We start from the raw sequence: 25,733 nt of genomic DNA, 5'->3' as shown, positions 1-25,733 counted from the left end.
ATCTTAGTGACTGACCTGGTTCTGTTGGCGATGAGACGGGACTCCTGGAAGTGCCGCTCTTTCTATCCCCCCGCGGCCGAGGCATATGCGAATGCGTTTGTGCTGGACTCCCAGAACAAGGGCGGAGTAATCATCGAGGGTCCGCGCTGGATGTGGGAGGCGGCGGCAGCAGTTCGCGGAAGTGGCGTTCTGCACTCGCTGCTTCGGCGGTCACTGTGGGGAGGATTTGTTCAGCGCCTGGGAAACAACTATTTGGTGCTGTTAAAGGTAGGGGGGACCCGGTCAGCGTGTATCACCCGGACCGAGGCCTCCGAGGTTTTTTTTTTTACTGTGCTGGGATATCGTAAGGCCGGCTATCCCCCTCTCCTCAGCGAAAGGCCCAAGATCAACAGAGAGTCTGGCGAAGCGAGCACCCGAGATCAGGGGTTGCTCAGAGGGCGATTCTGCTGCTTGGAAACAGGGGGGTGTATGCTCCTTAGATTGTATGGAGAAAAGGGATATCTTACATGAGGGTGTTTCTCCCCCCAAAATAAATAGATATACACTTCGAGCAAGAGCGGCACACTTAGCTGCCAATAGAGATATTATTCACTTTTCATAGAGGGCTCCACCCCCTCCGGCAGTAGTATCAGATCCAAAGAGAGATCTCCAGACAGCTCCAGGGCAGCATAATCAGGCAATAAAAGATCGAGAACTATCCGGGGAGTCATTTTTCGCTAACAGTTGCAAGGGAAGCCAAGAGCTCAGGAAAGAAGGAGGAAAAAAACGGTAATTAAAACCAAAATCACTCCATCTTTGAAAACTTTCTACCAGGTCATTTCACTAATATCCTCGGCCAAATCACCCCAACTGTCAAATAACATGCCCAGTCCATCGCAGGGGGGTAGGTCGGTTCCCCCTTCAACAGACAGGCCCGATACATCCCCAGTATCCTCCCGACTGTCCCTAAAATCAAGGCCTAAGGAGAAGCTGGGGAGGTCAGTTAAGAGTAAGGCAACCAAGTCGCCCAAAACAAGTATTCAAAAATGTCAAACTCCGGAACAAGCCACACCGAGGTTACTACCTGCTATCAGTATCCCTGCTGGGATGGTAGAACAGGATACTCATCCAGAGATTGACCTTTCTAATAGGTTCTCAGTGTTAGAGGAGCAAGAGATGGTGGCTCATAATGCGGTTCAAAACGAGGATAACGATCGACGGGGAGAAGATACAGAGCAAGGAACCATTCAGGGAAATCCAAGTCCTTCCGCCTTAGCTACCCCAGTATTAAATACACGGAACTTAGCCGACTTGTTATTGGCCATGAAAGATGAAATGTCATCGAGGTTCTCCACCTCTGAACTAAATCAGGCAGAGATGGCTAAGAGATTCACAGTCTCTGAGACAAATCAGGCAGCTATTCAGGCTTCTTGTGAGGTGTTAGCCAAGAAAATGGAAGAGATCACCGCAAGAACCGAGTCACTCGAGGAGGAGATGCCAAAGCTGAAAGACTCCTTAAGAGGCCACTACAGCGAGGTTAGACTCTTTCCATCCAGAACAGAGAGCTGAAGGAGGATCTGGAATGTCTTGAGAACCACTCAAGGCGAAACAACTTAAAATTCCTAAATGTCCCTGAGGCGATAGAAAGAGACGATCTAAAGGGCTTTGTAATTAACCTGTTAAAGGATACAGTTCTCAAGAGCCAGCCGAACATCGATCTGAATCATGAGATTCAAAGGATTCATAGAGACCCCTTCAAAAGGAAGATAGAGAAACAAAAACCGCGCAAGATTTTGGTAAATTTTCTATCATACTCAATCAAGGAGCTTATTCTTACTGCAGCATTAAAAGAAGGGACTATCTCCTCGCCTTCTACCGATATCCCGGCCTTTTCCTTCTCTATAAGATCCGATATCACCCACATAACAGCCACAAGACAGTGGGAGATGGGGAGGAGACTGGAAGAAATAAACCGGCTAGGGGCAAAGCACAGCTTAGGTTTCCAGCCACCCTCCGGGTAATGTGGAAAAACCAGATGCATCTGTTAAGATCTTTGGCAGAGGTCGACACATTTATTGCTAAAATTCGACAAGAAAAAAAGGGTGGGTAACGAGCGCGATCCAGGTCTCAAGTTTAGGGTCTGTCTTGAGATAGAATCAATACCAGGACACTAAGATATCAGAGTTTTAGTCAGGGGAGATCACGAGGGAGCTATACCCGAAGAGGCTTAGCCTAATGGAAGGGTGGGTTCCTCAAGGGGTGGGGAGAGGGCGAGGGAAAGGGGCACTCAGGGGAGGTCAAGGATTTAGGAGTAGGGGGGAGGGTTCACCGGGTAAGGAGCAGATAGGGAAAAAAATAAATGCCTCACCTCACCAAATCATATACTTTTTTAACAGATAAAGTATTAAGAAAGAGCTTCTATTATCTGGTAATATATGGCCACAATAGGTAGGGCGAATGATCGCCGTAAAATCCACTACATTTCTTGGACTTTAAATGGTCTGAGATGTGAACGTAGACGAAGGCTGATTTTAAAGTATTTAGAGCTTGCCCCAGCACAGATATGTCTACTGCAAGAGACACATCTAAATTCGGTGGAATTTCAAGCACTTTTTTCAAAAATTTCCTGGGTTCAGTGTTTTTGTGCTTCACCACAAGCTATAAACTCCCGTGGGGTAGCAATTGTTGTTAAAAAGGGGGTTCCCTGTAGGATAAAGTCTGTCCTGACGGACCATTCAGGTAGATGGGTAACCGCCCTCCTGGATCTAGGGGGAGCCGAAATGACATGTTCATCTTATTACGGCCCGCACTTGGACGATTCATCATATCTGGCTAAATTACAGGGAAGCCTAATTTCAGCAACCCCCCCGCTGATAGTCGGAGAAGACTTTAACGTAAAACTAGACCCTGTAAAAGATGGCTCCAAGTTAAGTCACATTACAACAACTCCCAAATCACGAAGAGTCATGAAAAATCTAATATTAAACTTGAATTTAGCTGACTTGTGGAGATTTAAGGAAGGAAACACCCAGGGATTCACCTATTACAGTAAAAAATATAGTCACTCCTCACGGATTGATTACCTATTGGTGAATAAAGAAGCACTAAATAACTTTATCAGTATAACGAAATTACCAACTCACCTATCAGACCACGCACCCTTATCAGCAGTCTATGTAGCATGTGACAATCGACCTCGGCCAAGATGGACATTGAATAGAGTAATGTTAGCAGATGCTGAGATAATTCAATCTATAAGTAAATCCTCTTTTTTTCCTTTAACCTGGGATCAACCTCCATTGACCAAGTATGGGACGCCTACAAAGCTAACTTGAGAGGTGTACTACAAGCACAAATAGTCTATAAGAATCGCCTAAAGACCCAGGAGCTGCATGCTCTTAAGGAGAAGATCGGTACTCTGGAGACCGAAAGGAGGAATGCCATAATTGGAGATATAGGGGAATTAGTTAGGATAGACGGCAATTTGGAGGAGGCCAGAAAAAATCTTTGAACTTTTTTAGATCAAAAATGTAAGGCACAATGGCAGGCCAGAAATATGGAGATGTTTGAATATGGAGAGAAAGCAGGGGCAATCCTGGCCTGGAAGGCTAGGCTAGACAGGGCAAAGAACGATATTAATGAACTAGTTATTGACAGCAATGGAACTAAATCCAGCGATTTGGAGGAAATACAGCTGGCATTAATAACATTATTTTCAGATTTATATAAGGAAGATCTTAAACCCACACATGACCAGATATCTCACTGGTTAATAGATAAATCTTTACCAATTCTAACAGAGGCCTCTAGGGAAGCTCTGGATGCTCCTTTCACTTCAGAAGAGATATTGGCCCAAATAAAGTGTGCAAAAAACAAAAAAGCCGCAGGGCTTGATGCCCTTCCTAACGAAGTATACAAATTACTACAAGACGATCTTCTTCCAGTCCTTCACAGGCGATTCAATTCAATATACTGTTCTAATGGGGTAATGCCTAGATCATGGAGCGAGGCCACGATAATGCTAATCTTAAACAAAAGTTCGATTGGCCGCACTCTGCTCGTCCTACCAGAGTGTTACCCCAAAGCATTGTGGTCCATGAAGTAGCGTCGGCGAGTACGCCTATGCCAAAGTTTAAAGTGAAAATGAGTGTCGCGCTAGCCATCCCTGGACACGTGTTTCAAGGTAGTTGCCTCTCGTCAGCAGGGAGTAGGTATGTGTGTGGGGTTGCTGCGTAGGCTGCCATAAAAAGTATTCTCGGGTAAAGTACCACTAAAGGCGCGCAGGTGCGTAGCCATGGGCTCGTCAGCCCCACCGGCTCAAGGGAGCCTGAATATAAACAAAAGTCTGATTGGCCGCACTCTGCTCGTCCTACCAGCATGTTACCCCAAAGCATTGTGGTCCATGAAGTAGCGTCGGCGAGTACGCCTATGCCAAAGTTTAAAGTGAAAATGAGTGTCGCGTTAGCCATCCCTGGACACGTGTTTCGAGGTAGTTGCCTCTCGTCAGCAGGGAGTAGGTATGTGTGTGGGGTTGCTGCGTAGGCTGCCATAAAAAGTATTCTCAGGTAAAGTACCACTAAAGGCAGCCTACGCGGCAACCCCACACACATACCTGCTCCCTGCTGACGAGAGGCAACTACCTCGAAACACGTGTCCAGGGATGGCTAACGCGACACTTACTTTCACTTACAATTTTGGCACAGGCGTATTCGCCGATGCTACTGCATGGACCACAATGCCTTGGGGTAACACGCTGGTAGGAGGAGCAGGGTGCGGCCAATTGGACTAATGCTAATCTTAAAACCAGGGAAAGACCCTCTACTGGCAGACTCCTATCGTCCAATCTCTTTGCTAAATGCAGACTATAAGATATTTATGGGGATATTAGCAGGAAGATTGGCGAAACTAGCACCTAGCTTAATTCATCCCGATCAGAAGGGCTTTATACAGGGGAAGGTAATTCAAGATCAAACCCAACTGCTGATTGGCAATATCGACCTAGCGGAGGCTAGAACCGATCCATTAGCTGTGGTGGCAATTGATGCCACCAAAGCATTTGATCGTGTGTGTTGGGAGATATCTTTGGGGCGTCTTAGAGGCAATGGGAATTGGCCCAGTTTTTGTGAGGACTATCAAGCATTGTTGTTTAGGAGCTTCAGCTAGAATTCTTTTGAATGGCTCACTTACCCCTAGTTTTCCAATTCAGAGAGGGACTAGGCAGGGATGCCCCCTGTCTCCCCTTTTATTCAATCTCTACATAGAGCCCTTAGCTCAAACAATTAGACTAGACAAAGCTATTATACCATTCAAATCATTAGGATATGAATGCAAACTGGCACTCTATGCTGATGACGTGATAGTCTACACCAGCGATCCAGAACATACAATTCCACACTTGGTCTCCATGCTGAGGGATTTTGGCAAGGTTTCAGGGTACAGCGTCAACTCAGACAAAACTGAAATAATGTGTTGGAACACCACATACAAGAGAGGCCCCATAAGCAAGGAGTTTAGGTACTTGGGTATTACAATAGTTAAAGACCTAAATAAGATGCCTTCTTTAAACCTTGGGAAAATCGAAAAAGATATAGACTATCTCTTTGCTAAATGGAAGAACCTCCCTTTGACAATATATGGTAGGGTTAACCTTGTTAAAATGTCTGTGCTCCCTAAATTGACTTATTTATTTAATGCAATCCCCTTAACATTCCCTGGAAAAACTATAACCAAGATACAGGGTAAAATAGGTAGTTTTATATGGAGTCATAAAAATGCTAGAATGTCATGGAAAAGCTTAGGAGGAAGCTCCTTAAGGGAGGACTAGCCCTACCTGACATAAACTGGTATCTGATGGCTTTTCAGTTTAAAGGTATAAGAATGTTATTATCTTACCCCGAACGAACATCCTAGGGGAGAGTATTGGGAGAAACGGTAACGGTTGAAGGTAGCAACAGTCAAGATGGGTTCCTGTACAAATTTGGTGCTCCAAGGTTTTTTAAAAAGGTTCGGCTAAAGGTATTGAAATCAGCATTACAAACCTGGTACAAATTAAGGAGGGTATGGGGAATTGTATATTTCTCGGATTTTGCTCCAATATGGGACTCGCCTGGGACACCGCTCCTCATGTTAGTCCGGCGATTCTGATCAAAAACTCAGGTATGGAGTGATGGCTAGATCTGGTGGACTCAGAGGTCATTCTTCCTTGGGCAGTACTATCAGCCAAAATAGGCCCCACCCTTTCAAGGTTTAAATATCTTCAATTGAAAAGTTGGTATGAGTCTGAAAAAGGGGATATAGGAGGAAATAGGGAATTAGAACAACTATTTCAAGACCCGTCCCCAAAGAAGGAAATAGCCTTATGGTATGCCCAAATTCAAGATGCTATTTCAGTTTGGAACGACTCACCATTGGCCGCCCAAATTGAGGAACTATTTAATCCATCAATAAAGACACTATATAAATACATAAAGCCGGCTCCCTTGAAGAAAAACCACTTTTATGTAATAAACCGGCTATATTATACTCCAGCCAAAATAGCCAAATTTGCACCTACCTCGCCTCCAAGTTGTCCAAGATGTAGTCTCATAAACGCAAACGACATACACATCTTTTTTCAGTGTCCGGTGTTAACTACATTTTGGAAAGGAGTGGGGGAAGTGTTGACATCTATACTGAAGGTGGACATAGTAGTAGATCTCTCTTTGTTTTTTTTTGGTAAAAATGATTCTACTTGTGGTGTGCCCTCACAGAAACATATGGCCTTAATATTATATTTAATCATCTTGGCAAGGAGAGAAATATGTATCAAGTGGAAAGACAAAACTGCCCCGGGTAAAGAAAATTGGCTTAGAGCCGCCTTCAATTCGGCACGATTAGATCAAGACACCGGAGTAGATAATCAACCCAGTACTTGGCAACCACTGTTACGTTGGGCACAACAGAGGTATTTGATCTGATGTATTAATGTAATATCCCTAAAAATGTTCTACTCCCCCATGGTCCTATGATTACACCAGTCCTCTAACACGGGAGGAAGGCCATGGGGCCTAGACAGAAACAGTGAGCCAAAGAGGCCCCCAGGAATCGAGAACAAAATCTGGCTTGTTAAATCTGTGAAAGTTTTTGGTGAGATGAGGACAAAAAAAATCATTTAGGTTAGAACAGTTTAGGATTGTGTACTATTTTTGGCGTTTTGAAGTCCTGTTCTAGAATGTTCAAAAATGAGTGTCTCCACAGATAGTTGGATTAAATACAACAATAAGTTTACATCCCAAAGCAAACCTGCAATCAGTTCCACCAACCTCTGAAACGATAAGAAGGCTTCAATGACCGGGCACATACACTATGAAATATCATGGTCTGTGCCATCCTTCTTTTCACTAAATCTGCACAAAGTGATAACCCAATCACAGCTGGGAAGGAAGAGATTGTTGGTACGTTGTTAAATAACTGTTCAAACTCACCGTGGCAAAAAGGAAATCAAATCAGTCACAGGGAACAAATGTTTGAGTGATAGACCTGAACCCTAAGGACTGCAAAAAACAATGTTATCCATCTATAGCAATCAATAAAGAAGTTTGCGTCCAATAACCTGCAGGTAGAAAGTCAGGCATGCAAGGTCGTTCTATTTAAAGGAAATCTGGTTAGCTGAGAGGAGGTACAATGAAGGAGTGTGGACTAAATGCTGTACGACTCGAAGAACAACCACCTAAGCAAGTTCCCGGAGAATTATGAATTATTTGGAAAGAGGCTCTTACGTAGCCAACAATTCCAACATTAGAGAACACCTGAACCAAGCACCTTGCATCACATTATTCTACTCACACAAGAGATTCTGCAAAATTGAAGACGCTACCAGCGTTGGGGCTGGATCTGGTCCTTGGGTACCAGTTGACCAGCTCTGTGAACAGCATTAAGAGGCTAATATTAAAAAGCAATTTAGACGGCGCACCCAGTCCAAACGGACTGCCCAACGCTCAGTTTAAATCCGACCCAGCCAGTTGGTCGAACTTTCTTGATATTTATAGGCTACTTAACAGTCAAATCCCTGAGTCTTGGCATGGCGTAATCATAGACCCTGTATATAAAGGTGGCAACAAAAGCAATCCGGCCAACTACTGCCTGATCGCTGTACTTGAGAATGAGGCAAAATACTACTCTGGCCGCATCGTTGGAAGACTGAACACCTGGGCAGGTGCATACTAGCTAATTCTATACAATCAGCCCGGTTTCTGGCCATGAACAGGCATTGTTACAAATCTCCCCATAAAACTGCCAACTGGGGAATTCCAGGGAAGTTACGAAGGCCATTCAACTTCTCCATTCTGACACTTGGATACAGATAAAAAATATAGGGAATGGAACACTGCTCGGAAGATTCCAATAAAAACAGGTCTCAAGCAGGATTGTGTGCTGGCCCCAGCACTTTTTAATGTTCTTACTGTGGTTCTTACTACAGAACTGAATCAACTAAATGTCCATGCGCCTAAACTAGGTAGACTGCATCTTGCGAGCATGTAATATGCCACTGACATTGTTCTCTGTAGTCAAACAAAGGTGAGTTTACAGAAACTGCTGCACAAGTTATTCTGATACACCCAGGACAATAATCTACTAATCTATTTTAACAAAATAAAGGTGGTAATCTTTAGCTAAAAACGAATACCAGTTGGACCCTGGAGTTTAAACAATAATAATCTTACTAAAAACTGGGAATATAAGGACCTAGGGTTCAAGTTTGACAGTAGCGGCATCTATTAACGGCACAGGGAGCAAATTAAACTCAAACCTGGTTCCCTCCTCGTTGCATTCTCCTTCCTAAAGAAAAGGTTATAGGGTTCCTCCTTGCTGCCATTAATCAAGGTCATCGCAGCAAAATTTCTGCCAACTATTGCATACGGCAGGGAAGCACTCAAAGGCCATTACACTCGACACTGCAACTCAACCTGTGTAGGCACCTTTGTTGGCTCCCTCAAAAAGCCTCTCCTCTCAAATAAGGTTTGAGTTTGGACTTCTAAAACAACTACACTCGACAATGGGCCTTCGTCAAACTCTGCCACAGACAGAGCTGCCAAAAAGAACTCTTTGAACTGCAGTTTATGGACCGAGCTGTCAATCAATCTGTCAACCACTCCTCTGTAGTTAATCTGCAAATGAAGGGTCTGTGGGATTTACCAACGTCCTTCAAAGTTTTCAAGAAACCCGTTAATAACTGTACGCATAGACTATCCCTTCTTGAACATAAAACCTTGTTTTCAAAGCGAACGCACTCCTGGTTCACAATTCAGTTGTACAAATCCTCGGTACAACAGTCCTATTTGAGTTCCTATTGGTCCTCCAACTCAATAAAACGTTTACTGTGCCTATGTCTGGGAGAGTTTCCAAGTTTAGACTTGTGTCCTAAATGGCTCATACAGCAAACGACAACCCATGCGAAGGCTGCAATCAAGCCCTAGAAACCTCATGAACATAATCTGTACTTGCCCAGCTTTCCAAAATGAGCGCCGGGACAAACTGTGCCTTTTTTCTACACTTCGGGAGTACTTACTTTTAGGCAAGCAGTGATTGCAGGGTTTTAATAGGGCCAACACAAGTTAAAATGCTCAAACAATACATTTTTTGTCTCCGATTGCAAAAGAAAAAAAAAAAACCCCTCTGTGCAAAACAGTCCAAGGAAATAATCCACCCAGACAAACCTAACAGTACTAAACTGACTTCTCTTTCTGTGAATTCTATAAGCAATCATGCACTTTATGCCCACTACCCTGCAAATGTATCTTCATATGATCGATTCAATCTTAAGGTTTATCAACCTTTTTAATATATTTTTCAAACAGTGTATTTTTATGTATTGTTTTTTATTGACTAAGCATGTAATGAAAATTGGATTTGGGTGTGCAGGTGACATTGTGAGCACAGAATTACTACTACAGGCTTGAGTAACCCTCCAGAAGAATTGAAAGCAAATATTGTTAGTAATTGAGATAGAAAAGTGGCATCAGCTGTTGGCTAATTTGAGTGCTGAATGTTTTTCCTTCTCCACTGTAATGACCAACTAAGCATCATTGGTTGCCCGCTAACATCTTGCAGGACTTTAATGATTGATGCATTCTTAGAGGCATTGCAATGGAGGATAGTTTTTAGGTTGAGCCTGAGTCAGCACGCATGTGCTGCTCTGCAAGACTTGTTGTCCTGGAGTATGGAGGAGAAGCCCCGCCCAGCTCCGCTCATATTTGTCATGGCTTGTGTTATTGTCCTTCATAAATGATGGCTTCTGATTCCTTCGTAGTCTTGTTAGTCCCTGTCTTCAATTGTAACCTCCCATGGCGACTGGCCCCTTTACTTCTGTTGATACACGGTACGTTTTTTCAAGTCTGTGAGAACTCTATTTTTTAATGACTTTCGAAAATGTGCAAGGCACCAAGTGCGCTGCTTCAGCTGGTTATTATTAGCAGTAAACTCCGCTGCAGAGGCACTGCGATGCACACCCCCTGCTTGTGCCTTTATCTTGTTTTTGTTTGCATGGGTTCGCACTCAGCAGATCGCTTCCATGGTTTACACTGTTTAATTTAATTGGCTTGGATGGGAATCAAAGATCTCTGTGGAGCAAATTATTAAAAATCTGCTGGTGCAGGGTCACGCCACTTCGCCACGGGTTCTTATCAAGTAAGGAGGAACGACACTGGAGCAAAGTCAAACCATAGATCATTTATTTTAATCATTCATGAATGGGTCTCCATCCGACAAGTACCATCAAGATACCCAAGGAGAGAACACACTAAGCGATGGTTACATGGGTTTATATAGGGAAAAACGCAGAAAAGGAACACCCAGAGATAAATAGAGCTCTGGAAAGAACACACATATGAGAAAATCGGTAAGAATCAACAACCTTGGTGCCTTGTGTAACTGTCGCGTCTTGAAGCTGCATAACAAGATATGCTTATCTGAACAAACTTTGTCTAAGGCTTTATCATTGTTTAAAATACACACGAAACCCACAGTGCAGACATCAGCTGTTTTGTGCTGACTTTGCATGTTCACGCAGCCTACAATGTCTCAACTTAGATTCGTGACCTAATATTTATGCAATTGTGGTGTCAAGGATAGAGTCGGGCTGAAAACAGGTCAAAGGTGAGCATGGATGAAGCACAGCTGAGTTAGAAAATGAGAGATTCAGATTTTAAGGTTTCACATCTCTAAATTCCTCAAATATTTTTTTTATCACACTGCATACAGGTTTAATTTTGGGGGGGGGAGAAACCCACTGGTTTGTGAGAGGTGGCGCTCTCACTAAAGCGCACCTTTAATTGTTTGTCAGCTGCTCTGCTTTTACTTTAAGCACAACTTTAATTGTTTGTGAATGGTGCCGCTTTCACTTTAAGTGCATCTCTTTCCTCCACAAACCACTACCTGGTATTTTAATGTTTGAGGCATATGAGCTGTAGATTGTATACTTGTGCATAGATCGCCGTCTGGTGTTGGGCTCAGATGTTTGCAGTTTGTTTTTGTCTTGGAAGAAGTCTTTTGCAGTCACGAGGTAGGTGACTCCTCCTTAGGATGATAGTGCGCATGGGCATCGACTCCATCTTCAGATCGTTTTTTCCGCTATCGGGTTCGGATGTGTATTGCAATGCTCGGGTTTGGGACCGTCTTCAAACCTTTTCGATGTACAATCCTTACCACTCGACGGTATTGTTTTCGATTGCGTTTTTCCCTTTCGATGCGCATCGTAAAAATCCAAGTACTTCGATTTGACGCTTCCGCGCAGGCTGTGAGGCCTACCTGCCCTGTCCATGCAAGCAGTCCATGGAACGGACTCCATTTAAAAACTGCCCCGGGTGTGGTGCTAAGTTCCCACACACGAACTTGCACGAGGTTTGTAACCTCTGCCTCTCCCCGGAGCACTAAGAAACCAGCTGGGAGGTCTTTCGATCATTTCGATAGAAGAAAACAATTTGTGACCGTCTGGCTCAACGGCACAAGCTGAGACGCTGCAGTAGTCCGGTGCCGTATATCTTCAGAGAAGAATCGGAGTTCCAACTCCACGCCGAAGAATAAGGGCACATTTCCGTGTCTGAAGCTGACGACTCCGACATGGAAGAGGACTCCAAAATCACTCCGGCTCAACAAACCTTGAGTAATGAGCAAAACTGCCCACAAAAACACCAAAGACTCCAGTTACACCTTCGCCCTCGGGTTCAGGTCGACACTGTTTCAGACGCCCCGCCTTCGAGCCTGGCCATGAAACATAAAGACAAGCCTTCCGGCTCGGGATCAAGCCAGCCCCGTCTAGGTGTCGAACCCACATCTTCGGCACTGAAACATAAGGCAAAGTCTGACGCTCCGCTGTCGGCACCAAAGACCTCTTCGGCACCGAAAGACTCACAAAAACCAAAGGCTTCGGAGCCGATACTACCGAGACTGAAAGCTTCAGAACCGATACCGGTTAAACCAAAATCATCGGAGACGAAAGCAATTAAAGAAACAATTTATGAACTATAAGAAAAGCCTTCGGATCTGAAACAGGGAAAAACTAAGCCTTCGCAGTCGAAACAGCCCGCACCGAAGGGCACTGACCCTAAAAAAACACGGAAGCCCTCGTAAACAGACTCCATCTAAAGAACTTCCTCAACCAGAGTCTTTGGATCCGAAGCAAAAACAGTTGCATGTTGATCCAGACACTGGGAAACTTCGAGCAACACTGCCCAAAAAACGGAAGCTGGACCTCCCTGAAGACTACCACATATCTTTAAAGACAAAAGACACTGGTACTAACCCCTCTCCCCCTTACATACCTCCCTCTCCTCCACCTTTTAACCCACATCTAATAATTTCACCATAAATTCACCACCACCACATTTTTCACCTGGGCACCAGGATGATAATGATGAGGATGGGGATGGAGGTGCACATGGGGAAGGGGGTGGAGATGATGATCAGGACACCATTCCACAGGACCCAGACCCCTGGGATGATTATGATAAGGACCTGCAACATACTAATGACCCCGATCTATATCCCTCCAGACCATCACCACCCGATGACCATATTGGTTTCGCACAGCTCATTAATAGAGCTGCTCAATACCATGAGGTGGAAATGCACACTGACCCAATAGAAGAGGATTTTTCAAGGGAAACTTTCACTCCATCACAAAACACCACAACAACACTACCAATGCTTAAGGGTATGATCAAACACGCTGATGAAGCATTCAAGGACCCAGTTAGAGCTAGAATACTTACACCAAGGGTGGACAAAAAATATAAAGCCGCTCCTACAGACACAATTTACATAAGGGGTCAGGTACCTTTAGATACGCTTGTTGATTTAAATGCACAAAAAAGGGCAAATTATCAGACAACAGGTGATGCCCCTCCACATGATAAAGAATCAAAACTTATAGATGCATCAGGCAAAAGAATTGCATCTCAAGCGGCCAATCATTTACGTATTGTCAATGCACAAGCTCTCCTGGTGCAGTATGATAGAGCGCACTACGATGAGCTAGAAAAACTGATGCAACACTTACCAGACCAATACAAAGCTAAAGCTCCCAACCTCATTCAAGAGGGTAAGCTTATAACAAACACTTCCATCAAATGTGCCCTTGATGTAGCTGATACTGCCTCGTGTGCCATTTACACCAGCTTTTTGATACGACACGCTTGGCTCCGAATCTCGGGCTTTAAACAAGTATAGTCAGCACTTAATCAGCCATTTGATCAGGAACACCTTTTTGGCCCCACAATCGATGCTTCATTGGAAAATATGAAGAAAGACACCGAGACTGCTAAAGCCATGGGGGGCATTACAGCTACCCTCTAACAGAGGTTCTTTTCGTCGCTCCTTTAATAGGGGTGGCTCAAAGACGGATGCATCCGAAAACACGGCCTCGTCTTGTATAAGCCCCAATCAATCCTCATCCAGAGGATATTTTCGGGGAGGATAAAGAGGAAATGACAATAGAGGAAGAGGCAGGGGAAACTCCACCCGAACCTCCGCCTACCACCAAGCAGTGACTTCCTTCCACTACCCCCGATCATTCCACTCGTGTCGGGGGACGTCTAACACAGTTCCTACCTGTCTGGAATTCAATCACAACAGACAAGTGGGTAAGACCAATTATCCAGTATGGTTACTGCCTGGAACTCCTCTCTACCCCCCAAAACATTCCACCCAAACAACGATCAATGTCCACAGAACATCTAATAAATCACAAATAAGAGAGGGGGGGGCAAGGAGCTATTCAAGGTCCAGTGTCCATGCTCCAAAAGTCTACATCCAATTTCACAAAGGGACACTGTTCCTATAGCAGGATGCAAAAAAGTCATCCATGCTTAAGGGTGCAAATAGTCACCTGTGCAAAAAGAAGAATAAAAAGGGTGAAAAGGTAAAAAAAGAAGAAAGAAACAAAAGACATCCTAGGTAAATGTGACCCAATAGTGAGGTGGAATAACCATTTGTTTGTCCTCTGTTACCCTCACACACCCCAGGAGGGGTCATGCTTCATCATCGGGCAGTTGCTCCTTGTGGGGCCGGCGCTGCAATTCCCCACGGGTCCCCCGAAGGGTCTCTTTGTCGGAAATCTTTTAAAGAACTGCCGGATGGTGCATGTGGGTGTGTGGGGTATGGGTCTAAAAAGGGTGAAAGAGAGTGCGTGCAAGGTGATGATAATTTTTTTTTAAATAAAGGGTAAACATAAATCGAATGTATCAGTTGTAAACCCTTGGCAGATAAACTGCTACATAAAATCTTGTCCAAGAGGCACACTATGCCCAGGTGTCAAAAGGTCATAGGTCAACATGTTTCGCTCCTGTGTCACCATAAGGGTCGTTGGCGCTTCTTCAGGACCAGAACAATAATATGTGGAGTGCACATGATAAAAAAGTTATTACTGAACCCTTTAGATTACACAGGGCAGGGCAGTAACCTATATACCTATAATATGGCTACAGCTGCATGATGAGAAAACGCTCCTGATGAAAACCTAGGAAACCGAAAAAACATAAACGACAGATAAGAGCATCAGTAACAACTTGATGCCTTATAATGTGCCACATCTTTGTGCGCATCAATTAGAACAGACAATAAGAAAACACAGGCTCAGGAGACACATATACATTCGGTGGGGTCCAACCCAGTGCGATCCTTATAAACACACCGTGTCAGTTAGTTGTAGTAATTTTTGTTAGCACTAGTAACCCTCCATTTGTCCTAAATATGAATTGTGCAAAAAAGTGTCTCAGCAACTAATAAATTACTACCGATATTGCACCGCCCTGTATCAGTACCAAAAGGTAGTGAGTTCTCAAAATGGGCTTACCCCGCCGTTTAGTTAAGGAACCTCCACTGGCAAGAGCCAGAGACGCCCGCACATTACCGGACTGAAAGAGCAAGAGTAATAAACAGAAAATTAAGGAAAAAATGCCAGAATGGGAACGCGGCACAGACTGTAACATGCAAGTTGCTCGCTGTGTCCCAGTCTCTGCCATCAAAATCTACTTACAGATTCGCCGGGGTGCTGCCTCCTCCACACCTACCCCCTCCGTGCGTCTGCCAGGAAGTCACAAGTGATGGCAGGACGCGGTTCTTATGAAATAAGGGGAAGAGGTGAGGAGTGGGCGGAAACCCTTTCCGGGTTGTCCTCACAAGTTCACCAATGGCGCACATGCCTATAGCAGGATGCAAAAAAGTCATCCATGCTTAAGGGTGCAAATAGTCACCCGTGCAAAAAGAATAATTATGTATTTGCGGCATTTTATCAAGTGGGATTTCTTGTTAATCATCACTGCTAATTTAAAGATTACCCACTGCAGTATGCCGCTGACCACTCGGGCTATGCACAGCCACAGGGGAATACCCTTCCCCACTAGTGCACATGCGCCGTGTATTCCTACTCTCGCGCATGTGCGCCATTGGTTGTTACTGATGCTCTTATCTGTCGTTTATGTTTTTTCTGTTTCCTAGGTTTTCATCAGGAGCGTTTTCTCATCATGCAGCTGTAGCCATATTATAGGTATATAGGTTACTGCCCTGCCCTGTTTAATCTTAAGGGTTCAGTAATAACTTTTTTATCACGTGCACTCCACATATTATTGTTCTGGTCCTGAAGAAGCGCCAACGACCCTTATGGCGACACAGGCACGAAACATGTTGACCTATGACCTTTTGACACCTGGGCATAGTGTGCCTCTTGGACAAGATTTTATGTAGCAGTTTATCTGCCAAGGGTTTACAACTTATACATTCGATTTATGTTTACCCTTTTTTTTTTTTTTTAATTGTCATCACCTTGCACGCACTCTCTTTCACCCTTTTTAGACCCATACCCCACACACCCACATGCACCATCCAGCAGTTCTTTAAAAGATCTCCAACAAAGAGACCCTTCGGGGGACCCGTGGGGAATTGCAGCGCCGGCCCCACGAGGAGCAACTGCCCGATGATGAAGCATGACACCTCCTGGGGTGTGTGAGGGCAACAGAGGACAAACAAATGGTTATTCCACCTCACTATTGGGTCACATTTACCTAGGATGTCCTTTGTTTCTTTCTTCTTTTTCTACCTTTTCACCCTTTTTATTCTTTTTGCACGGGTGACTATTTGCACCCTTAAGCATGGATGCCTTTTTTGCATCCTGCTATAGGAACAGTGTCCCTTTGTGAAATTGGACACAGAACATCTAACACTTCTCAAACAAGAAGTTCTTTCTCTATTACAAAAACATGCAATAGAATCAGTCCCCCTACCGCACCAAGGCACAGGGGTTTCCTCCCTATATTTTCTAATCCTGAAAAAGGATGGCTTTCTCAGGCCCATATTGGACCACAGACTGCTATACCTCTACATTCAGTCAAACCACTTCCACATGGTCACTCTTCAACAGGTGCTTCCACTACTTCAACAGGGCGACTTTCCCTCCACTCTGGATCTAAAGGATGCATACTTTCATATTCCCATTCACCCCGCTCACAGGAAATATCTCAGGTTTGTGGTAGATGGTCAACACTACCAGTTAAAGGTCCTCCCATTCCGGGTGACTACCGCACCCAGAGTCTTCACCAGTGTCTCGCAATAGTTGCAGCCCACTTAAGAAGACAACACATTCACGTTTTTCCTTATCTGGATGACTGGCTTATAAAAGCCAAGTTACACAGCAGCTGTGTGCAACACACACATAAAACAATCCAACTGCTTCACACCTAGGGATTCACGGTAAACCTTACCAAATCTCACCTCCAACCGTCCAACATACAACAATATCTAGGGGCTACAATAGACACTTCAAAAGCTCTAGGATACCCCAATCTAGTCAGGATAAGTGCCATACAAACATTTCAACCTCAACACTCCCTTCCATCGCAAGTGTTCATGCAGTTAATCGTGATGATGGCCTCTTGCATTTTCATAGTCCCTTATGCAAGACTCCAAATGCGTCCCTTACAGGAGTGTTTGGCACATCACTGGAACCAGGCTCGAGGTCAGCTAACAGATCTGGTGTTGGTAGACAACCGCACCCATCGCTCTCTGCAGTGGTGGAACACACAAAACCTTTCCAAAGGGCGGCCGTTTCTCGACCTGGTTCCACAGATAGTGCTACTAGGCGCATCGCTCACCGGCTGGGGAGCTCATCTTCAAACCCATACCATTCAAGGCATAGGGACCCCTCAACAAAAACCATTCCACATAAATTACCTGGAATTGTTGGCAATCTTCCTAGCATTAAAATCTTTTCAACTTCTCCTCGTAATCAAAGCTGTCCTGGTCCGTACAGACAACATAACAGCAATGTACTACATACAGAAACAAGGAGGGACACACTCTACAGCTTCCACACCTAGCTCAAAGCATATGGAGGTGGGCCATTCCTCAAAAAATATATCTCTTCGCAGAACACCTCCCAGGAGTACACAATCAAATTGCAGATCTGCTCTGTCGCCAACAACAGCAGATCTACGAATGGGAACTTCACCCTCAAATCCTGCTTCCGTTCTTTCAAATGTGGGGCCACCCAGAAATCGACCTGTTTGCCACACACCAAACGCAAAAATGCCCAAGCTTCACATGCAGGTATCCACACCAATTGTCCAAAGGCAATGCGCTATGGATGAACTGGTCAGGCAAATTTGCTTACGCTTTTCCGCCTCTCCCACTCATTACACTAGTGGTTCACAAACTCAAACAGTATTCACTCACAATGATCCTGGTTGCTCCAACATGGGCCCGACAGCCATGGTTCACAACCCTCTTGGAACTATCGGTAGTTCCTCATCAAAAGCTACGCCTCTCACCCAAGCTTCTCACTCAGAACCATGGAGGGATAAGGTATCCAGATCCCAATCAACTCAACCTTGCGATCTGGCACCTGAAGTCCTAGAGTTTGGCTACCTTAATTTACTGCCAGACTGCATGAACATCATTGAGGATAGACATCCTACCATTAGAGCTTGCTATGTCACAAAGTGGAAAAGATTTGAAATTTACTATACAAATAACAAAATCAACCCACTAGATGCTTCCATTCAAGACATCATCTGTTACCTTCTCCATCTACAACAACGTAACCTAGCGTATACATCTATTAGACTACATCTTGCGGCAATAGCAGCCTATCTCCAAAACAGACAACATTTGTCTTTGTTTAGGGTACCAGCTATCAAGGCATTTATGGAAAGGCTTAAAAGAATAATTCCACCTAGAGTTCTGCCCTCTCCAGTATGGAACCTAAATGTGGTACTTACCAAACTCATGGGTCCCCCATTTGAACCTATACATAAATGCGAATTGCAATTTCTATCCTGGAAAGTAGCTTTCCTTTTTGCGATCACCTCTCTCAGAAGTGTCAGTGAACTCCATTAGTTAACCATACAAGAACCATTTCTTCAAATCCATCATAACAAAGTGGTTCTTAGGACTAATCCAAACTTTCTACCTAAAGTCGTCTCTGCTTTCCACCTTAACCAGACTGTAGAGCTCCCAGTGGTTTTCCCTCTACCAGACTCAGTAGCAGAACGGGCTCTTCACACTCTAGACATAAAAAGAGCAATACTGTACTACATTGAAAGAACAAAATCCTTTCGAAAAACTAAACAACTTTTTTTTGGCTTTCTCCCCACCTCATAAAGGCAATCCTATCTCAAAAACAGGGATTGCAAGGTGGATTGTTTAGTGTATCCAAATATGCTATGCAAAAGCCAAACACACCTTAACCATTCCCCCTAGGGCTCACTCCACACGAAAACTAGGGGCATCTATGGCATTCTTAGGGTACATTCCCCTAGATGACATTTGCAAAGCAGCAACTTGGTCTACACGTCACACATTCACAAAACACTATTGTGTAGATGTGCAAGCAAAACAACAAGCTAGTGTGGGCCAGGCTGTATTAAGAACACTTTTTCAAACCACTGCAACAGATACAGGTAGCCACCGATAAGGAGGTAACTGCTGTATAGTCTATGCACAAGAATACAATCTATAGCTCATATGCCTCGAACGGAAAATGCTACTTACCAGTATGCATCTCTTCTTGGCATGTAGAGCTGTAGATTCGTATACGTCCACCCACCTCCCCGGATACCTCTATCTGTTCCAGTACTATCTTATTTAGATACATTACACAAGGACATCCTTTTCTATTTCTTACTAACTCCATCACAACCCTACATGGCAAAACAATCTGAAGATGGAGTCGATGACCATGCGCACTATCGTCCTAAGGAGGAGTCCCCTACCTTGTGACTACAAAAGACTTCTTCTAAGACAAAAACAAACTGCAAACATCCGAGCCCAACACCAGATGGCGATCTATGCACAAGTATACTAATCTACAGCTCTACATGTCAAGAACAGATGTATACTGGTAAGTAGCATTTTCCTTCTCGTCTCTAAGGAACGTCCGTCTTCTCCAAAGCATGGCATCTCCAGACAACCTTATTTTTAAGAGAAATTTGTACAGAGCATCTTTATCTCTCTCCTCTCTACACAGGAGGGCAAACTAGCCAACATGGGCCACTTTCAATATAGTAGGAAGGCATGCTGTCCTGTTCTCGTTTTACCGTGCATTGTAACTTGTCATAACCACTTAAATTAATGAAAAACAAACCAATGTAATCATGCATCCCAAAACGTGTCTGTTTGCTTTGCAAGCATTTTTGTTTATTTTGGAAAAGCATACACACACTAAACAAATCGTTTTATAGGTCTCGCTTAGAAATGCTTCCAAACACTGGTTGACTGAGACTCTGCCCTCCCCCAAGCCTTCTCTCTCCACCTCCACAGAAGTCGACCAGCGCCAGTGCAAATTTATTGCAAATGCTTGTATTGGAAAAGGTTTAATGGGTTGGAAAGGGAGTGTGTGGACACATTGGTTAATTAGTTTCTCGTCGGGGAAGAGAGACCGCTACCAGCAGGAGGGAGGGGTTGCAGAAGATGGGGGGGGGAATAGTTTCTTGTTGTGAAAGGAGTGGCATAGATGTAAAGATTGCTATCACCCTCCTGAACTGCATTTGGGAACATCAACATTCAGTGAATTTCCACAAATCACTGGATGGGGAAGCTTCCTACCAAGACATGACCCTACTTTACTAGCTGCAAATAAGTTTGGTGTTTACCAACCCACATTTGGTGTTTTTTGTGTACATTTTAATCTCTCTGACATAAAAAGTTACTGTTTAATGTAAAAAAAAAAAAAGGAAAACGTGATGCATGTTTAATATAAAAGTTTAAATAAACAAGCCTATACTTTTAGCAAAGGCATAAATGCGACATTGAATTAACAGTGTATCTGCTTGGACTGTAAAACTCCTAATTTGCAGTTCATCTGTACACACTGAACGGCAGGGATACTTTTACATTAGGTATAAAAACGATCTAGAATGAAAATACTGAAAGAGTTTAGCAAACGAAAGAGATGGGTTATCGGTGACTTTGTGCAAGTTAAAAGGCAGGGTGTCTTTGTGTTTGCTAAACTATTAGTCTTTGCATTCTGGGTCAAGTTTATACCTAATGAAAAAGTACCCACTTGTTTCTTTAAAGTTTTACGTTTATGGGTGTGTTTGTGTTCAATAAAAGGCTACGCATCTGACTTAGAATTGTTTTTTGGGGGGGAATGTGCTTTACAGTGCATCTGAAAAGCAGCCTGTCTTTGCAAACCTTACGTATGTAGGGATAATCTTTAAAAAATGTGTTTAGCTACATGCACAGGGTTTGCCATTTGAAAATGTAAATAAGAACAAAGACACGCAGCTTTTCAAATGCCCCTAAAACACATTGCCCAAAAAATAATTACAAGAGAGACACACAGCTTTCAACTTGCACCATTCATATAGCCATTGGGCGACCAGGTTGGCGCTATAGAAAAAAACAATTAATAAATTAAATGGGCTTACGTTAACCAGCATAGCAACGTGTGTGTAGATTGGGCAGTCCGTAAGGCCTAGCATTGAAACATGTAGTTTGGCATTTGTGTTCATGAGTCAAAGGCCTTTTTCTACTTACTGGGGCGTGTGCTTTTTGGCCTCACATCTATTCTCCCTTTTTCTATCTCAACTGTGAATTAGGGGCACCTAGAAATCGCCTGCCTTATGCTGCGTGTTTCACCTAATCGCCATATGGCATCTGTGATTCACATCCTGTTTAAATAAGTCCTATCAAAGGACACGTACCGGACGCTGCCTGGGCTCAATATTAGCAGTAACACTCCTAATGGGGGATCCAACACCAATTGCCACAAGACAACACCCCTCTTTGATTCACGCCAAATGCATCGAGTTGAGTGGATAGAGGGCAACAAATAGACAATGCCATAAACAATAATAAGCGCATAGCTTTTATTGTCTCGCTTCTTTGAACTTGCGAGCAACTCACTTTAATACTTATAAAAATAACTGTCACACCTGCGCCAAACAGGCTGTGTGTGCTGGCAAAAGGTAGTTGGATGCTGAAGTCACTGAATACTGGGACATTTGGTCAAAGTTTTGCTCGTATACTCTGCGCTATGCTCTAGGGGGATAGGCAGAAAGTGTAATTTGCTCACGCGCGTCTGCTCTGTAAATTTTGTGCACTCCCAAGAGTGCACGAGCATTGACTGTACTATGGAGTCACCTGCATACATATAGCCAAGGCGCTATACATAAAGACAAATTATAGCAATGGAACATACCAATAACAAGCGGTGTGCAGTTGTTGCTTACGAGAAGCAAGGCTGGCAGTAACTTCACCTCTTTCACCCACCGCTTGTAGGTATTAAAAACATAAATAAAAAAGGCATTGTCATTTACAATACCAATAGCTCAAACTCTCGCAAATACGAGGCCTATTGCATTGCAAATGCTCGTTTTATAAGAGATGTGTACTTCGGGACTAAATTCTATCTAGCTAGCCCAGAAGTCATGCACTTTGATAGTTTGCCAGGTTGGATTTCAACTATTTGTAAATGGTGGACTGTTTTTGGGCATCTCATGGTACACAGGCTATGTAGTAGTTGAACAATGGGATTTCTGTAAACTGGTCTTTTCAGGTTCAATGAAAGTTTGTCAAAATCAACGCCTGGTATTTTTACTGGGATGTGGGATGGGAAAAGGCATGCACCCATTTGGTAGTATGGAGGAGGCCAGGTGAAGTAGGGCATAGGTAATACAATGAAATCGTGTTTTCTGTTCACTTCTTTACCCACTAAGGGAAATTCTGAATTTTTACAAAGTTCTTTGTGTAGAAGTTAGTAACATAAATTCTTAGTGAACTGTCTTTTTTTTTCTTCAAGGATGCAGATTTGGCACGAATGGCTAAGCCGATTGAAAGAGTGCTGTCATCTACATCAGAAGAGGAAGAACCAGTTGTTGTAAAATTTCTGAAAATGAACTGTAGATATATCACTGATGGGAAGGTAGGTGTAAGTTAAACTGTGTATATTTATCCCAAATGTTCTCGGAACACATTGTTTCTTTAACAAATCATTATAATATGGTGCTTTATTCCAATTGGATTAATTGAAGTCAACCAAGACTATGACTCATGTAAAGTAATGTCTTTTGAAATGAAAACTGAGGACTGGAACATGGAATCCCTGTTGACATTAAATCTATAACTAAGGTAACTCATTTTTTAATAGTGCTTTATAGCATACTTTTGTTGTATTCTATGTGCAGTAAATTATATATGTTCATATTTCATAATATAATGGTAGTCTATTTTTGGACTCTGAAGAATCGAAGGATTGGTTGGCTTTTCCGAGATTTAAACTTGTGACGTGCAGTTCACAAGCATATGACCGTCCTAATGGCACCACTATCAACAGAAGTGCCTTAGGCAGTGATCTCCTCCCTGCCCTTAGACTTCAAATGTTTGAAATCCTGGTGATGGTGTGCTTATCAATTAGAAGATTCCTGTCTTTATTTTACTACGATTGATCATCCTCCTTTGTCTGGATGGTCATGTGTTAAAAATGTTGAGTCCTGAATCATTTTCATATAAAAGGACAAAAAAAGCAACACTTTCTATCCTTCTGTAAGGAGCTTTTTTAACCCCCACTGCTATGACTCCCTTTCACTTTTTTCGATACACATTGTATTTGATAATAATGCTTCTACATTTGCTGTGTAAGTTGCGACGTTGGTGTAAATCTACAAGGTGTGCTTTCCGACCCATGGGTAAATTCTGTTCAATGTACCAGCAATGAATGCGAATACAGATTATTGTAGCTCTGTGAAACACTACTCAATGTGTAATTGAGAAAGAAGCATTGCTTTTGGGTTACTAACAATCCCATGAAGGGATCAGAGGCACTGTGGAAACAGCAACACTCCTTGTTTAGTTAATCACAGTATCACACACCCTGTACTAAGAAGAGTGAATACTTTTAAGTTAAAAGTATTTATTACTACAGGAACAATCTGTTTTGCAGCGTGAATCTTTCTGGATTCACTATGCTGTGCATTATTCCGCGATCTTGTGGTTGGGTCCGGATTCGTAGTCTTTTCTTTCTTCTTTTTTTTTTTTTTTTTTTTTTTTTTTTTTTTTTTTTTGTAGCCCAGGTGGGCGGCGACGACCACCATTTGGTGCACCTTCCGTGACGTCGTCGTGCTTCCTGCGGAAGTCCCACCTTTGGGGCGCCATCTTCAGATTCTTTTTTCCGCCGTTGGGTCTGGATCGTCATCGAGAAGCTCCAGAGTTACAACCGAAGGAAGAAGAAAGAAAAGCGAGTTTCGTCGACAAATACTGCAGAGATATCACTGGAAAGGAAGATATTACATCAGGAGCGCGAGGAAAGGAGGTTCAGCCCCCTTTTCTCCGACGACCTTGGAGAATGCGCACTCAGAGGCCCTGAGCGCAATGGACAAGACGCCATTCAAGTTCTGCCAAACTGCCACCACAAGTTCGCGCAGAAGGACCAGCATCCAGTCTGCAACCTCTGCCTGCCAGTCGAACACCAGAGTAAGGACTGCAACGCCTGCTCAGCCTTCGCGCCGAAGACGCTCCGGGTGAGGGAGCGGCAGAGAAGAGCCAACGCCAGCATGGATGCCAAGGGTAAGGCCCCGTCTCTCTACGATCTGGGCCTCTCCACGGACGAGGAGGAAAACATCGCCGAGACAGCCGAAAACTTCACGGTCGTAGAGACCGACAAGAAAAAAGAGGACTAGGTAAGAGAATCGTCGAGCGCAAAACAGAAAATACCTCGAAGACACGAGGGTGACTCGAAAAAATCAGAGTCAAAGTCCACGAAGGGAGCCCCGGCGCCGAAAACTTCGACGACCAAAGGGGGAACCATGGACAAGAGGCCGAGCGGATCCTTCGAAAAGGACTCCCTGGTGCCGAAAGACGCCGAAAAGCAAGGGTCGTCGAGGACAACCCAGGATTCAGGGCGATCGACGCAGAAAACAGTCGACGTCGACGCAAGTTTCGACGAAAAGACCCGCGGTCGACGCCGAAAGCATCTCCGAGATGGAGAAAAAGAAGAGGCGGCTCGAGGCCGAAATGGAGAACATCCTTCAAAGGAAGAAGGAGTTCGACGCAAAGATGAAGGAATTCAAGATTCCAACAGTTTTATCGACGGACGTCGTCGAGGTCGAGGATGAATTCGACACCGAGGGCCAGACGAGGGATCTCGAAGAGGAAGACGAGACCTATTATGACGAGGAAGCAGAGGAAGAAGACCATCAGTCGGTCTACGGCTCGGCACCGTCGACCAGCCACGAGATCGAATGGCATGATCTCGACACCGAAAACCCGGAGGAGCCCGTGGACACGTACCCTTCGAGGCCTTCGCCACCCGACGACATCGGGGTGTACAATATGGTGGTCAGGAGCGCAGCGACAGCCTTTGGCGTCAAACTCGACGAAGAGAAGCCGAAAGCCGATTTTCTCCTTGAGACCCTGCTCCCCATCCAGACTAGGAGCCAGTTCCTCCCCATGCTACAAAGTGTGATGAATCAGGGGAGAGAAGCTTTCAAGGAACCAGCGACCTGCCGGTCGATCACGCCCAGGACTGAGAAGAAGTATAAGCACTCTTCCCTGGACCCTCCTTACATCAAAGGTAGCGTGACCGCCGACTCCATCATAGCTTCCACGGCCAGGAGAAGGGCCAACGTACCAGCAACCTCGGGCCCACCACCTGATAAAGAGAGCAGGAGGATAGACCTCACAGGAAGAAAGGTCGAGAGGAACGCCGCAATGCACTGGCGCATGGCGAATTCCAATGCACTCCTCAATAGACATCAGTACCAGCACTGGGACGAGATGGGGGAGCTAGT

The 25,733-nt window shown here is 44.2% G+C and overlaps 1 protein-coding gene across 9 annotated transcripts in view; it reads left to right on the top strand.

Annotated features, from left to right (window-relative positions):
* NCOA7 (nuclear receptor coactivator 7) overlaps positions 1-25,733 on the top strand; it is an 830,008-nt gene that overhangs the window by 439,570 nt on the left and 364,705 nt on the right. For all 9 annotated transcript variants that reach the window (XM_085611678.1, XM_085611685.1, XM_085611679.1 and 6 more), the window contains one exon: positions 22,748-22,870. In XM_085611678.1, coding sequence (XP_085467804.1) covers positions 22,748-22,870 — 123 coding nt within the window. The remainder of the gene's footprint in view (positions 1-22,747; positions 22,871-25,733) is intronic.

The sequence above is a fragment of the Triturus cristatus genome, chromosome 6, assembly GCF_964204655.1.
Source record: "Triturus cristatus chromosome 6, aTriCri1.1, whole genome shotgun sequence".
Classification (NCBI taxonomy): Eukaryota; Metazoa; Chordata; class Amphibia; order Caudata; family Salamandridae; genus Triturus; species Triturus cristatus.
This window is presented reverse-complemented; position numbering and strand designations above follow the sequence as displayed.